The sequence below is a fragment of the Mytilus californianus genome, unplaced genomic scaffold, assembly GCF_021869535.1.
Source record: "Mytilus californianus isolate M0D057914Y unplaced genomic scaffold, xbMytCali1.0.p SCAF_2, whole genome shotgun sequence".
Taxonomy (NCBI): Eukaryota; Metazoa; Mollusca; class Bivalvia; order Mytilida; family Mytilidae; genus Mytilus; species Mytilus californianus.
The window spans coordinates 89798725-89816430 of NW_026262668.1; the positions used below are offsets into that span (position 1 = coordinate 89798725).

The following is a 17706-nucleotide window of genomic DNA, read 5'->3' on the forward strand; positions in this document are numbered from 1 at the left end:
GCTTGATTTCTTGATTGACAACATATTTGTTACGTTTGGGGGACGTGTTTTCAACAAACAATCGGGATTCCCATGGGAACCAACTGTGTTCCTCTTCTTGCCGACTTGTTCCTTTATTCATATTAAGCATACTAAATACAAGAAATTCTTAGGAAGAAAGAAAAGAAGTTAACTGTATCCTTTAACTTCACTTTCCGCTATAAAGATGATATTCTCTCACTAAATAATTCAAAATTTGGTGAACAATGTTGAACGCATCTATCCCATCAAACTTGATATAAAGGATACTACAGATACAGTTAAGTCTGCTTCATATCTTGATTAACATCTAGAAATTGACAATGATGGTCGGTTGAAAACAAAACCTTACGACAAAAGAGATGATTTTAGTTTCCCAATTGTGAACTTCCCATTTCTATGTAGCAACATACCAGCAGCACCTGCATACGGAGCATATATCCAAGTTGATACGATATTCCAGAGCTTGTATTTCCTATCATGATTTCCTTGATAGAGGGTTTCTGCTCACAAGGAAGCTATAAATCTAAGAGTTCTAAAAGGTGAAGTTGAAATCGTCCCTTCGTAAATTTTACGGACGCCATCACGAGTTGGTTGACCGTTATGGAATATCCATTTCACAGGTGCCAACGAATATATTCCAATTGTCGTAACTATAATCCCGTCCCCTTTTCCTCTAATGTTACCTACTGATTTATCACCGGGTTTGTACTGACATGAACAACATGTCAAGTGCGACATGTGGAGCAGGATCTGCTTACCCTACCGGAGCACCTGAGACCAGCCCCAGATTTTGGTGGGGTTCGTGTTCTTCAGTTTTTAGTTTTCTATGATGTGTTTTGTGTACTATTGTTTGTCTGTTTTGTCTTTTTCGTTTCTAGCCATAACGTTGTCAATTTATTTTCGACTTATGAGCTTGAATGTCCCTTTGGTATCGTTCGCCTCTCTTTTATCTGAAATTTTAATTAAAATATAATGAATGATCAATAAAGAGCTTCGTATACAGTGTACTTACCACTTCCTGAAGAAATGGATTTTTTTTGCTATGGCGAATATATGCACAATTCCATTAGGCGCGTAAGATTCTTTATCTTCTCACAATGCTAGTCGTCATAGATTTTTAACACAAGACAATCATCAGTTAAAAATGTTAAACAACCTTTTCGACAAAACTAATGATGATTCGAATACCATTAATATAATTTCGCCCCTCTTCATATACCGAAAGACAAGAAAGGGTAAAAGGGGAAATTCCCGATGTCCTATGTTAGTTATACGATGGGCGGGAACAACACTATCGAATTAATTTTAGGTTTGTTTCATATTAATTAACTCCTCCTGAAGTAGTAATAAATCATTGGCTTTGAATTATTTTTAATGAGCGTTTCTTATGAAGGCAAATCTAGAAAAGCGCTTTGGGTCCACCAAATGTATAATATTGCTTTTATTCTTCAACGGTTTTCAATTCGCAAAATTGGGAGTTTTTTTCTGTTGAGTATGCGATTGTTTTAGGGATAATGTTGATATTGTTAACAATAGAAGTTTTTTGTTACAATTATCATAAGTGTGATATTGCAGGGGCTGTAAACAACTCAGTTGATTCTGTTATGCAAGTCAACATAAAACCGGAAATCAATGCTGTATCCTGTTCTGCTGATGTTAAAATAATAGACACGATGTTTTGTGGAAGCAATGAAGCATGTAATTTTGATTTTGCCTCGACTAGAAATCAAGATGCAGCAAAATCTACATTGTATATGTCTGAAAGGATGAACGAAATACGCAGCTTTATGAAGCCTGGTATGGATTATAATTAGAATTACATCTCGATTTTTATGGATTTGTTTTTAATATAATAGAAAAATAGATATTTGTTTCTTCCAAATGAGAATCAGAAAAAAAATGATTGGGATGTTTTGAACTTAACTTCATGACACTCCTTTAAAATATTGACATTTTGCTATTTTAAACCCTATCATTTACTTACAGTTTTGTAGTAATGAATGGTTCAAGTAGAAAGAAAATAATTCAAAATTGTAGATTCAGATTACAAAATCTGTGTTTTTACATACGAATTTTGCAAGGCCATCCAGCAGGAGATCTAGTGTCAAAATATAGCCTCCCCTGCAAACAGTGAAAACTTGCTCTTTTCAATTTTTGGTTTTGTTTTAGTAAAGACGATATCAAATAACATTCAAAAGAAAATGTTCTGGTAAATAGAAAAAATAAAAATGAATTGGAATAAAAACGAAATTTTCATAAAATGTTATCATTTTCCTATTGAAATAGCAAACGTCGAGTACAGCAGGCTGTATGTGTTTTGTGTGAAAGAGCTTCAGATTTTGTATGTACATGATTTTTTGTATTAATATAAATATTTACATATTTTTTTTTAATTTCAATTAAACACAAATTAACTTTTTTTTTTCTTTAAAATTTACGATTGCTGTTAAGAAACAACTTTTAATCAGTTTCGTCACTGGCATTGTGTTACTATTGATTTTGTTGACATTTTTATAAGAACAGTTTTTTTTTCTCTAGTTATCGTGTCATTCTTTTTGCCACTGATCGTTATGCAAGCTTTTACAAGTTAAAATAAAGTTACATTTAAATGATAAGCTGCACATATAAATGCAATATAGAAATACTTTAACCACTTTTTAGCTCATTTTTTTTTATAAAAAATCTTCTCCTCTGAAACTACTAGGCCAAATAGAATCAAACTTAGCCACAATCATCATTAGGGTATTCAGTTTAAAAAATGTATCCGATGATCCTGCCCGCCGACCAGATTGGCCGACATGGCTAAAAATAGAACATAGGGGTAAAATGCAGTTTATGTCTAATATCTCTGAAACTAAAGCATTTAGAGCAAATCTGACAACTGGTCAAAATGTTCATCAAGTGAAGTTCTATCTGCCCTGATATTTTCAGACAAATCAGACAACCCGTTGTTGGGTTGCTGTCCCTGAGTTGGAAATTTTAAGAAAATTTTGCAGTTTTTGGAAATTATCTTGAATGTTATTATAGATATAGATAAACTGTAAACAGCAATAATGTACAGCAAAGTCAGAACTACAAATAAGTCAACATGACCAAAATGGTCAATTGACTCCTTAAGGAGTTATTACCCTTTATAGTCAATTTTTTGCAATTTTTCGTAAATTTTTGTAATCTTTTATAAAAATCTTCTCCACTGAAACTACTAGGCCAAATAGAATCAAACTTAACCACAATCATCATTAGGGTATTAAGTTTAAAAAATGTGTCCCATGACCCTGCCTGCCAACAAAGATGGCCGACATGGCAAAAAATAGAACATATGGGGTAAAATGCAAGTTTTATCTATTATTCTGATAACCGTTATACAAAGAGGAAATCTGAAAAGGGTAAAATTGTTCAGAATGTTGAGCTCTACCAATTATCCATATACGTCAAAACTGTAAGACAATTTCCTGTAGGAGTTATTCCCCTTAAATGACAAATTTTGCCACTTTTTTCGATTTTTTGCGTATTATCATATTTTGAAAACTATAAAAGATAGAGAGAAACTTCAAATTACAAAAATGATCAGAAGGACATGTTCTACAAATAAGTCTTATGGTTGAAATCATCGGTTGACTCCTTATTAGAGTTATTTCTCTTTGATGCTGATTTGTACAATTTTTTTTGCGTTTTTGTCTTATATCCTAAAACTTAAATATACAAAAATGATCAGCAAGACAAGATCTACAATTAAGACAAATGGCAGAAATTGTCCGAAGACTCCTTATTGGAGTAATTGCATTTTAATTATGATTTTTACCATTTTTTTGGCGTTTTTCCTTGTATAATATTAATTATAAAAGATAGATAGAAACTTAAATAATCAAAAATGATAGCAAGACGAGACCTACTAACAAGTCAAATGTTGCTGATATAATAAGTAGACTGTTACTCTTTATAGGAGTTATTTTACCCTCTTTTGTGTTTAGAGCAAAAGCTAAATAAGATCATGAAGATAGAGAGAAACTAAAAAGACTTCAATGATCAGCAATATAAGATACAAAAAAACACAGAGATTTTTGTCATTAATTCTATTCTCGTCTAAGAGTGTCCCCTGTTGAATATGCAATATGAATATGCGAGGTAACCATCAGTGAAGTAGCATCCACAACTATTGATATTTTGAAATTAAATACATAATATGGGGATAAATCTTACTTATTTGAACATGTTATTGCTCCTCTAATTACTAACATTATATGTTTATCGAAAGATGATGGTGTTTTTTTTCTTATTCGGTATAAAAAGGGGGTGTTGGGCATATGGCATCGAGATAGCAAAGCAGCATCACGTAGATTATTACAGGTCCAAATTAAGTATCAACTAAATACGAATGTTATATATGTTTGTAAATATGCATTTCGTACAATATTTTTTCAACAGTGCAGTCCTGTGGGTTTCTAGACATCCAAGATGCTAGAAAAAGTAGTAGGAATACTAACTTAGGAAGCACTGTGACCATAACAGGTTGTTACACAGACAGAGAGCCAGCTGAACCTACTACATTTACATGTATACTTTCTGGGGGAAATAGTTCCTCATGGAACCCAAAACCGACACCAGTTTGTTCAGGTAGGTAATTTAAAAATACGTACATTAACTCTGTCTTTGAAAGACAACATTAATAATTAATTAACCAGTTTTTGGTGGGGTTTGTATAGTAGTCTTTAGTTTTCTATATTATGTTTTGTAGTCTGTTGTTGTTTTTTTTTCGTCGTTTTTCTGATTTTTTCATGGCGTTGTCAGTTTGTTTTGACTTATTAGTTTCAGTATTCCTTTTGTATTTTCTGCCTCTCTTAAGATCGAAAAACTATATTTTCATCACTTCTCCAGACTAGTAACGTAACAGGAAAACTTATTATACAAAATCTTTTGATCCTCTAGACTTTTCCACGGACAATGTCGTTTACGGAATTGAATGTACTTTGTGTGGGCTACTTTATGTTGGTGAAACTTGGCATAAAATGATGAATCAAAACCGTTTTGATAACAAAAATCCGCAATTCAGGGGTCTTTATAACCATTTTAATCAACGAGACCATGATCCTTCTTTACATATGAAAGTACGCATCATCGAGAAAATTTATCACCACACCAATAGCCCTATAAGAAGTACTGCTATCCGAAAAGATAGAGAAATATTCTTGATAAGGGAACTAGGTACTGCAATGCCATATGGTTGCAATGATAACATCAAAGGAGTAGGATATTTGTCAAGTCCAGCATACAGTAATGTAAATGTAATGAACTTATATAATACTACCTTAAGACCCCATCGTAGTCATTGGCAAAAACATTACCATCGGCCCAATGTTAAAAGGTCATCCAAATCTTGATCGCCCTCTGGGAGCTTTGATGACCTTTTGTCACATTTTCATCATCCGCTATGGTTACATTACATTAGAACTATTTTTTTTTCACTGCCTGTTAATTTTCTAAAATATTTGCACCTAAAGTATTTAACTATAAGCAAGCAATGCAGGACCTTGGTTAAGAAGAATACACAAAAAAACCCTCTGACATGTGACTGTTCATACTCGCCTTATATTTAAAGCCCCTCTGGCCATGTTATTACTGGGGATCTAAAAATAATTCAACATGAACATCTCCGAAAGGTGATATCTCATGGTCCTAAGTTCAGAGAACCCCAACACATCAATTGGAACCATAAATTCAAAATATTTAGGGATTCCATTGAGGACTACGCCAGTGCATGGGCTAAACGAGAAGAAGTTGAACTGGACACTTTATCTAAATTGGTCAGGTCTCTGATGAAACGTCGAATTCATAAGTAGAAAACTGTGTGAATTATCGACCAAAGTCTGTTTTCAGAGACAAAGAAGCTGTGAAATGTCTATCATCTCTTCATGATGAATATGTTGTTCTTCCTGTGGACAAAGCTTCAAATACTATTGTCTTTGTATGTAAATCGTACTACTACGAGTGTCTTATAAAAGAATTAGGAATAAAAGAGTTTCAGGTAATCCCACATACAAAAGTATATCATTTAACAAGGATGAAATTTTGCCGAATCATAAGTCCTTCGTGGTTTCAATGAACATCACTTTGAACAGCAAATCTGATGACTTACCTTATTTGTATTGGATACCTAAGCTTTACAAGATGCCGTAAAACAACGGTACATTGCCGGCTCATCTGCATGTTCTACAAAGGAATTGTCCATTAGATTGACAAAAATTCTGTCCGCAGTGAAAGAGGGTCTTCAGAAATTCTGTGAAACTGTTTACTCGTATAGTGGTATTAGCCATATATGGATTCTAAAAAAAAAAACTCTAAAGAACTTCTGGATAATTATAAATCTCGATCTTTCTCTAAAATTAATTCTATCAAACATTTTTGATTTTTCAACCCTGTATACCACCATTCCCCATATGAAATTGAAAAGTCGTCTAAATGAAATAATCCACAATGCATTTTCATATAAAAATGGTAGCATACGCTATACATTTATTGATTTGGGATACCATACGGAATGTTTTGTTAATAGTGAACAAAAAAGTAAAATATGCTACACAGAAGAACAAGTGACCAGTATGCTGGAGTTTCTTATTAACAACATATTTGTTGAATTTGGAGGTAGACTTTTTCAAAAAATTGTCGGCATTCCTAATCCGATCCATTTCCATTATCTTCAGATACTTGTCATAAATAAGAAAATCAAAGAATTCAGATCATTTAATTTCACATTCAGATATATTGATGATGTTCTTTTCATTAACAATTTAAATTATTTCTGATTGGGTTCCATTAATATATCCTCTAGAATTAGAAATTAAAGAAACAACAGACACGTCTTCCTCCGCCTTATTTAAGCAACACATAAGCGGTCATCTCAGTACCAGAATCTATGACAAACGAGACGATTTTAATTTTGAAGTTATAAATTTCCCCCACATTAGCAGCAATATACCGGCATATGGGATATGCATTTCCCAACTCATTCGGTATTCAAGATACTGCAGCTGCTACTCAGACTTTATAAAACATCACCAGTGTCTGAGCTGAAAGTTTATGAACCAGGGTTATGTCAAAGAACGTCTTGTCCTTTTTCATCAATTTAGATCCGCAAGTATTTTTTTTTTATGTTAGGTAACAGATAACCCATTACATCTGCTCCATTTCAAGTAAAATTTGGCATCGATTTACTTTAGATGAGTCCGTTGTTTTAACTCTACTCGACGAATGTAACTCTCAGCACGTACGTTCAGTCACATTGCAGTCTATCATGTTGGGCTCTTTTTCTCCCTCATCACCCGGGACATTCCTCGTGAAAATGTTCTGGTTTTTGTATCACCATATGGAATGAAATGTAGCATATATTTCCAATCACAAAAAATACTTTACAACGGTGTTTACGTAAGCCAGTGTTGTGCGATCACAGTTTTGACAAATACTGATATTGTAGATATACAAATGCGATAACCCTGTTTTGCGGAATAAAAAAGCCAATGGCATTTGTTGGTAATATTGAATCAAATGTATTACGATCCTTTAAATAAACTTATTCTAAAAGTTTACCTATTCAACACTGTAATTAAATCTTTGAATATTGTTTTATTGGTATAATATTGATTTTGTTATCGGTAAATTATAACCATACTAAATATTACACATATTTACTTTCAAGGTACTACAATCTGTCGATACCTATATTTTAGCATTGCACAAGGTCATGTTTTTCTCTGACTAATAATGACGTCTTTACACTAAATCCATTGGATGTTGGATGTGTACTGATTGATATTTTAGTCTTAGATACATGATTTTTTTTATTAGTTGTTTTTGGCTTTGAACTAGCTGTCAGTAACTGCGAATAGTCTCAGATCTGTACTTAGTGTCTTTTTTGTTGTTAGGGATGCGGGATGGATATATACCCTGCCACGTCCTGTCTGTGTTTTTGTTTGATGTTTTTCTTTGTATCGATCTGATGAGTTAGGCCTTTTTCAACTGATTTTTATAGTTTGTTCTTATGTTGAACTGTTACACCAATGTCCCATGTTAAGGGATTACTTAAAACACTAATTGCGCCCCTTTAATAGCAGATTTATTCCTGTATTGCTATGAAACATATTTTATGGCCAAACTCAGTAAAGACACGTCATTGTTACATTTGGTTGACACATTTAACAATACCTACCGTTATCTTGATGATATTTTTTTCGTTAAATAATCCAGAGTCCTCTAAATATACTACCTAATTTTACCCAAAGGAACTTACTTTAAACAAATCTAACATAAACAGCAGTAGTTGTCCTTTTTTAGATTTAGACATTTCAATTTCTAAAGAGAAACTCCATACTAAAATTAACGAAAAAAGAGACGATTTTGCATTCCCTATTGTTAATTTTCCTTTTTTAGACGGCGATGTTCCTTTGGCTCCATCATACGTTGTTTATATATCGCAACACGTTCGTTATGCCCGTGTGTGTAGTGATGTCATAGATTTTAACGAACGTAATCAATGCATCACTGTTAAATTATTAAGTCAGGGATTTAGTTACCATAAATTACTTAGAACATTTACTAAATTCTTTCATAGATACAAAAATTCGACTTGTAAATTTCGCTGTACCTGTAGAAAACTTATTAAAAACGGTACTTCACATCCTAAATTTTACGGTAATATTGTACTAAAAGCGCGGAAATCACTATGTGATCCGTGGAAACTCATCGAACCTTTAAACAAACTTATTAAGGTTATCTTATTAATGTTGTAATAAGATCTTTGAATATTGTTTACATTGGCGCTAACATCGATTTTGTCATCAACAAATTAAAACATACCTAAATTTGTATTCTTTTCGAACGGTTTTTGGTATGTATAAATACACATCCACGTTTATTTTCTATTTAGAGATTGCTTTATTTATATACTAGTATAACATTATACATATTTATCATAAGGTTAAATCCTAACGATCCTACTGCCTGTCGATACGTTTTTTTTTTGCATTGCACAAGTCATGTCTTCTTTGACTGTCCATGGCGTTAAAACACTAAATTCCTGGGATGTGTTTTAATTGATTTTAGTCTCTAATGCATGATTTTTATAATTAATTGTGTTTTGCTTTTAACTAGCTTTCAGTAACTCCGAGTACTCTCAAATCATTCTTTCGTGTTAATTTGACCTGTTGACACAATTTGTAATGCATTTCTGTAATTCAATGTTTACTTATTTTGTTTTATATCTCGTCTCACTATTTTTAATATGTACCACCTTTGATAAGTATTTAGTATGATGATAAATTTTCACTTCTGTTTACTTCCGTACTCTTAACAAAAAAATTATTATATCTAAATTTAGCTTTGTACGTTGTTTTATTTAACGCCATTTTGTCCAAGGTTAGAGATGTCTTTTTGACACTGTTCCTACATCTTTTTTTATCAATATTGTATTGATATTGTGTCATAGATCAAACTTATTCGTTCAGCGTATGTTTAGTTGTTTTTGTTTTTGTTTAAATGTATTTTTGATCGAGTTAAGCCATTTCAATTGATATTTTATAGTGTGTCTTCTTATGTTGTAGTGTTTCACTACTGTCTCAGGTTAGGGTGAAGGTTGGCGCCTGTTAAAACGTTTAAGGCAGCTGCATTTTTATGCTCTGTCCTAAGTCAGGAGCCTGTTGTTCAGTGGTTGTCGTTTGTTGGTGTTGTTGGTTCCTGTTTGAATTGTTTTACACTAGTCATTTTGGGGCCCTTTATAGCTTGCTGTTCGGTGTGAGCCAAGGCTCCGTGTTGAAGTCCGTACTTTGACCTATAATTGTTAACTTTTTATACATTGTGACTTGGATGGAGAGTTGTCTCATTGGCACTCATATAACATCTTCTTATTTATATTAACCCCGCCACATTCCTTATGTGCCTGTCCAAGTCAGGAGCCTGTAGTTCAGTGATTGTCGTTGGTTCTTGTCTGTCATATTTGTTTTTCGTAAATTGTTTGTTATAAATTAGGCCGTTAGTTTTCTCAATTGAATTGTTTCATATTTTTCATGTCGGGGCTTTTTATAGCCGACTATACGGTATGGGTTTTTCTCATTGTTGAAGGCCGTACGGTTCATTTGAACTTTGGTGGATAGTTGTCATATTGGCAATCATACCACATCTCCTTATCTTTAAATTAATTGAGATATTTGTGAAACTGTAAGTCGGAATTTGACGCAATATTAAACTACGACGTCCAATGCAGTGTTTTAAAGAAGAAGAAAAGCATGACATTCTCTTAAAAGGTCGGTGTCATATCTTTGTTTTTGTGTCTTATTTGAAGGAGTACTTAAAGTAATTTTCCTATTTTTAAAACAACGGTTGATATATATAGATTCTACCACTGCATCGAGTGTGATACGATATTCATCCACTCGAGACAGTTAAATTTTCAAATTTAAAACGCGAGGCTCGCCGAGCGTTTTAAATATTTAAAATTTAACTGTCGAGAGTGGATAAATATCGTATTACACGAGATTTGGTGGTGGTATCTGTTTCTCTAATGATTTTCAAACAATACGCAGGCAAATTTATTCCTTCTTTTCGAATGATCTGCAAAAAGATGTGTTCTTTCTATGTGACGTCATCAGGCATGGTCGCCTTTTTTCATGCCGTCACAATAGGAAATTCAGAGGAAAGCAAGAAAATTCGATGTCATAATCGGATTTTAACCAATGAAGAACTGAGATCAAACGAACCACACGTTGATTAAATTTTATTTATACAATGGGTGCAGAAAGGGATAAATTGACGAAGAATTAGAGAAATATATTTATAATACTGGGAAAGTATTAAACTTTAGCATATTACTTGTGACTGGTATTTAATCAATCCTAACACCCAAAACTTTAAAGACATTAGAACATATGTTTTAGAGTCTTTAATTGATTGATACACATCTTGTTACACACGAAAACATATGGTTCTGGGTTCGATATTAATGGGTAACTATAAATTTAGAAATTATTGCGAGATTTTTATCAATGCGAATAATGCGACTGGGTGAGTATCGCAATAATAAAAACTCGCATTCTGATATTTTATTCTTATTGAATATATCATTTGATCAAAGTAATCATTTGATGTAAATTACCCAAATATTAGAATTGACGAACATACGCCATTGATGACTTGATTTGTATTTCACTTCAACAAATAACAAACACTGATTTTGTTTGGATATTGAATTGTCATGCAACATTTAATAAAAATACATACAAACACCAACAACAATAACAGTACACAACCAAATTATTTGTCAATAACAAAAAAAATCTTGATAATCTTGATGACGATTGAACTAAACACTGAATCACATCAGGGCGATCCAAAGTTGATGTACTGAAGGGTGGTCCATTCGGCAATAATTCAGAATTAGCAGCTGGGCTATCCATAGTCTGCATAAAATTTCGCTCCGGTTGTGTGATTGTGCTTCATTGTGTTACCATGACGGATATTTGTATGAAGACTGGAGCATCTGAAAAATAAATAAGACCAACAGCAAACAAAGTTCAATTTATTAGGGTGGGAGAGGATGGGTCTCAATTTTTTCAACGTCCTCTCCGTTTGGTTTTCAAGGTATAAGTGACTGTTAAAATGCACAGAGTTTTACGGCTAAACTCTCACATGCTCAAAATAGCATAACAATAGGAGTGAAGGACGACTCGATTTGTCGAGTCTATCAGTACATGTATCTGTAAACGAATTTAATTTTCATTTAATTGAATTCTAATATATCTGTATTAAATCGCAATAATTAATCTCGCATTTTTCAAAAGTCGCAATGATAAATGCACGAAGCATTTTTGAATTCACATAATCTCAAAATAACAATCAAATAAACTACGTTTTGGAAATTCTGTATTAATAAAAGAAGTCGATAACCTCTATTTTTGTTTCTTATCAACTTCCCCAAGTGATTAAATACAGTACACACTGGGACTTGATTAATCATCAGCATCCCCTATGTCTGACATTGGATGTCAGGCATGTATTGGGGGTCATATACCATGGACTGCTAGGGAAGAGAAATATTTTTACCTGCTGGGCCAATTAACAGGTGGTAATCCAGGTTGACTATTTTGTTTCATATTTTGTACCTGCAATGGTTCATGTTTACCGTTGTTTTACAGGTGAACTTTGGATAGGAAAAATCAATAAAACAGTAAATGAAAAATCCTTTGTATAATTATAGAAGATATTCATAAATTGTATATTTCCAAAAATTATAAGATCTAAATCATATGTAAATGCTATCTTTATTTATTAATAGGATGTATGATAAATGATCAAAATTATTATCATTCAAATTTTACTCATTTTGTAATATATTTCAAATAAGTGCTAAGGTTAAAGGTTATAAGAAAAATAACTAAATGTCATAAAATAAAGTCAAATATAAAAAAATATGCTGTTGTCTGTTGTACAGTGTGGAGAGATTTGCAATTCCTGTCAACCCTTTTTATTTAAAAATTAAATAAATCACATGACAAATGATAAAATTGAAAGTCAAGTTTAGATACATATGTCATTATTTTATTTCAGCTTTTTCTTCACACTGATTTAAGATAACACACTACTGTTTGACAAATGTAGGACAGAAAGTCACAAGACAAAAACTCACATCTCTGTTTTGAGATAATTTTTCTTTGATAAACAAAGTGTTTTATCCAAATTTTTTTTTTTTTATTTTTCTTGAATAATAATACATAATACAACTTTGTAAACAAAATTTATTGTAAAAAAATAATAATGATCATATTATCATATGATTATTGTTATGAAAACAAACTGTCTAACAATAAAAAAAAATATTATTTGAAGGATTTCCCTTTTCTTGTTCAACATGTTCAAAATATAGTAAACCAATTAATTGTGACTTCTCCTATTCAAAACTGTAGTTTAATTAAATAATGATTTTTTTATATAAATTGAAAATAGATCTATGGATTTTATAGCAAATGTCCAGTAAAATTAAAAGAATCTCACTATACATGTGATACATAGGAGTCACTGCTTTATTATATGCATGCAATAAAGTATAATAATTAACAGAAAATAGTCTAAAGTAAAAAGATGATAATGTTTAAAATAGCTTTCTCATAATATTATTACTAATATATTTCAATTGTTTAAAATTCATTTTAATATATTTTACCTGTAATTTTATGTGTTAATCCCTGTTGTATTTTATTACCCTTACTGAATACCTGACAAATGTATGACCCTTGTTTTTCACCTATTCCCTAATTACAACAGGTGCTCTGATCAGGGACCTAAATGCCCAGCATGTCAGAACAACAAAAAATGCTCAGCATTTTTCAGACTATGTCCCAGCGTGCACAAATTATACTATTATAAATTTACAAATCCGCCAATGCGTGTCAATCGCCAAAAAAATCGGAATCTTGCTAATTGACAACTACTTCTAAGTGGACATATCAACATATTTAAATATCGCTGGCATTTTTATATGGTTACTTTGTGTTAATATTATTATTATCATCAGCATTTCCTTTTCCTTTTAACAAATTGCATTAGAATGATGGATATTTAAGTAAATAAATAGAGAGAACATGGATCATTCAATAGACTATGATTTCGTGATTTCTAAAGGTTGCTTTTATTTCGTTTTATTTCAGATAATTTCTTACTTCATTTACTTTAAATTCATTATTTCTTTGCACTATATATTATAAGTATATGTTTGTGAAAACATCTGCATTATTACACTGATAATATTTTTCTGTATAGAAATACAATTTATTTCATAAGAGAGACGGGTTATTTGATTTTTCTTTGTGTCTTAAATGATTTGCGTTTTAATTTATTGTTTGTTTCATCAGAAACTGAATCCGTTGTCAACTCAGATGTTATAATAGGATTGGTTATTGGTCTAGTTGCTGTCATTGTAATCGTCATTCTTGCCATAATTTTTGTGAAGAAATTCATGATGACGAAACGAAAGTATGTATATTAATCATTTCATATTTCTAGAATGCTTAAACGAGTGTTCCATAATTGAGAACTTTGTTTGTATTATTAATGATTTTGTGTATTGCTCATTTAAATTATCATATTATCAATTGAAAACAAAATCATCAATATAACTTAATTTTCTTGTCCAGTGTTTAGATTGGTTCAAATTTAAATAGAATAACAATATAAGAAGTTGTCTCATTGGCAATCATACCTCATCTCCTTATTTTCATAAGAAGGTCGAATAAAGGAAGACAACAACGCAAAAACAAAACAGATTAAAAGACCCACAACATATCACAAAACATGCACAACACAGAAAAAAAACTCTTTCAGATTGTACACACGAAACCCAAAACAGAAAATGAAAAGCTAGAATTGAACTTAATTGTGTTGGATGGGTAATCACTTCCTGTTCCCGTAGTGGCCGTTTTGATTATGCCAAGTAAAATCAACTGGTGTAATGTACAAGAGAAAACAACGGATTGTAAGATTGAAACATGGACTTGTACGCTGGATCATACAAAGACACTTATTGCAATTGTAGAAAAGATTGGTTTGTGTTATATTAACTCTGCTATGTGTATTTCACTATTTATATGTATCGAATGTTATATTGTAATATAATCTAACAAAATTTGCAGGCATGATAAGTATATGATAGCATCAAAGGGTGAGAAGACAGCAGATGCAGAATTATAAAAATGTTCATGCTAGAACTAATAGACTTTTCTTGTGTACTCAAGACAGATTGAAGATTGTGAGGAAATATTTAAAGCAGTATACAAATGATGTGAAAGTGGTGAAAATAGAGGAAAAACTGAGAAGAATTTTTTTGTTGATGTGAAGTTAATTTTCTACAAGGAAATGTTAGTCGACTAAAAAATCGATTAAATTTAGTTTGAAGTTAGAACCGTCTTGTTACGGTGGCGTGTATGATTATGTTTCCTAGAATCTTGCTTAATATTGTATAATTAGCATTCAGGTTTGATCAGTATTTTGTTGTACCAGCTTACCAAATAATCGTATCAAGAAGTACAGTCTCTTATTGAGCACTCGTCAATACATGTCTTGCATTGTGTGTTAGGTGAGGGTGTAGCAAAACGCTGCTTTGTCAATGTAACGGAACTATAAACAACTGTCATACAAGTGAGAGGTTTAGCTAGCTATAAAACTAGGTTTATATAAAAATAAGAAGATGTTGTATGATTGCCAATGAAACAACCAAATAAGATAGAAGTTAACAACTATGGGTCACAGTACGTTTACTCACCATTTTAATTTTTGGAAAATGCCTGTTCCAAGTCAGGAATATGACAATTGTTTTTCATTCGTTCCGTTGTTTCATAAAGTCTCATGTTTGATTTTGTCAGATTTTATGAACTTCTCCCTTTTTGAATTTACCTTGGAATTCGGTATTTGTGTTATACTTTTTTAGTAAACGGGGCTCTATAATTGACAATACTTGATGGGATGAAACAGTGTGTTTTATTATGTACCTCTCTACATGTAACTCATTCTAATCCCTTTGTCTTTCTGATTTTCCTTAAAACGACAGTTGTTAATGCTAGTAGTGTATTCCGGTAGAGAATTAGATTATATGTTTTATACGGTATAGTAGTTAAGGATCCACAGATTAAGTAAATATGTCAGAAAAATAGATTTTTACCAATCATAAGTTGATTGTTTTATTCTTGTTTTTCCTTGTACAATCGATTGTCCCTTCATGGTCCAAGTTGTTCAAATAATGACTATCTTTACTCGAAACAAAAAATCCAAACTGTAGAGGTGGGCTGTACTTGAAATATTAGATATGATAATAATATATATCCTTAACGATATGCAATAGAATATAAAATATATAAACACGGATATTGAGAAAGATGCATGGAAGAATGATTAACAGCTATGCAATGATTATTATATAATAGCATTGATTTTATGATAATTATTTTAAATCAGAATATATTATCATTTGATTATAAGAAGGCAGATTTGTTACGTTTTGTTTTTTAATATATTTAAATTATAAAGTTACAATAAATGTGTTGTATTCATTATACTTTGTAGCTAAATTTAAGGTTAAATTAATTTTGATTTCAATAAAGTATGCTGTTTCTATTTTGGGCAAATAGTTATAATCAAATTATTATGGATTAGAAGGAAAAGCGTTGTACTATTACATGACACATAATTTCTATACACCCACACAACAGTAATTCTAATCAAATCAAAGGAACAGCTCTCTTATGGCTGTTTTTTTATATCTTAAAGTCACAGTGAACCTTAAAAACATTGTTCATGTATATCCTTTATTTTCAGTGCGCAAGGACTAATTTTCCTTGAAAAAGATAACAATCCACAATGTAAAAAGCTAAGCAATCAAGTATCTCTATCAGATGCATCACAAATTCAACATATGTACATTTTCGAAAAATTAAAGATTTATTCGTAGCCATTAAGTAACAAGATAAAATGCTCCTTGAACGTTACTTTTTTCTATTTCTGAAGCTTGCATATGCGGATATTACAGAATGCTCATTTTTTTTGTATGCACTACCGACACATTTGATCAACCTCAGTCAGACCAAACTACGTCAGATCAACTTTACAACATTATCTTGGAAATAGATCAGGTGAAATTGTTTTTAAATCTCGGGCACTAATGATATGATTACCTCATCCTTCCCTACTCTTTATAATTTAGTATTACGCATCAGGTATAGGGGTAGTTGTGTTCTTACAAATGTATAACAATACCAAGATTAGATTATATGTATTAACTTACCCAATGAAACATATATCACATTGGGTTTGACGAATGTTATCCTGTTATAAGTGGACTTAAAATAAGCAATCAACAATCAATCAATCCTGCTATTAGATTAGTTTGATGAAAACAAACATCAGATAGAAGGCTTATATTTAAGTACGCCAGATGTAGATCTACGTTTAGTCTGCATAAAAGACTCATCAGTTGTGCTCCTATCAAAAACGGTTGTTGAAAAGCCAAATCAAGAACTAAGTTGGAGGGCATTGAAAACTAATAATTCAAAAAAGTTGTGCAAAATTTGATAAGACCATTTTTGTCTGGGGGTAGAAACACTTTATTTTTTCGAATTGTTAAAACATTTGATTAACAATAAATTCACAGAAAATCACGGTCTCAATGATATTGCAGCGCTGGCTACTGCATGGGCTAATGATACTCTCGTGCCGAAACGAAAAATAACTCTGTTGTAAGTCACATATCCTTTACCAGTCTATTATTCAACATATTTGTATCCTGAATTATACGGTCCTGCATTTCACTACAACTGCCAATTTGACGAAGCCTTTCTTGTTGTTACATACAAGAGCGCAATTAAGGTTCATGGTAAACCTTTTGGCTAATATGGCCGTATTTACACCACACATTTTACTCTGAATACAGACAAACCTGTGCACCTGGAAAAGTTTGCAGGCTTAAAAAAAAGGAATGTTAAATTACAGGTAAGTGTTTAATTTTCTGAAATATAATATGTATTCAAATTTTATTTACCTAGTTCCTGCCATGCCTTAAAACTTTTCTAGGTGCACAGGTTTGTCTGTACTCAGAGTAAATTTTGTGGTGTAAACACGGCCATGTTTTCAATTCCTTCTGATGAACCTTAAGTCATCATT

General features: G+C 31.9%; 1 protein-coding gene across 6 annotated transcripts in view; it reads left to right on the forward strand.

Annotated features, from left to right (window-relative positions):
* Window positions 1-16167, forward strand: part of LOC127730383 (sushi domain-containing protein 2-like) — a 78680-nt gene extending 62513 nt beyond the window's left edge. For all 6 annotated transcript variants that reach the window (XM_052238762.1, XM_052238764.1, XM_052238761.1 and 3 more), the window contains 4 exons: window positions 1597-1818; window positions 4447-4635; window positions 13911-14031; window positions 14688-16167. In XM_052238762.1, the coding sequence (XP_052094722.1) occupies window positions 1597-1818; window positions 4447-4635; window positions 13911-14031; window positions 14688-14745 (590 nt within the window). In that variant the 3' untranslated portion in view covers window positions 14746-16167. The remainder of the gene's footprint in view (window positions 1-1596; window positions 1819-4446; window positions 4636-13910; window positions 14032-14687) is intronic.
* Window positions 16168-17706: the final 1539 nt, after the last annotated feature.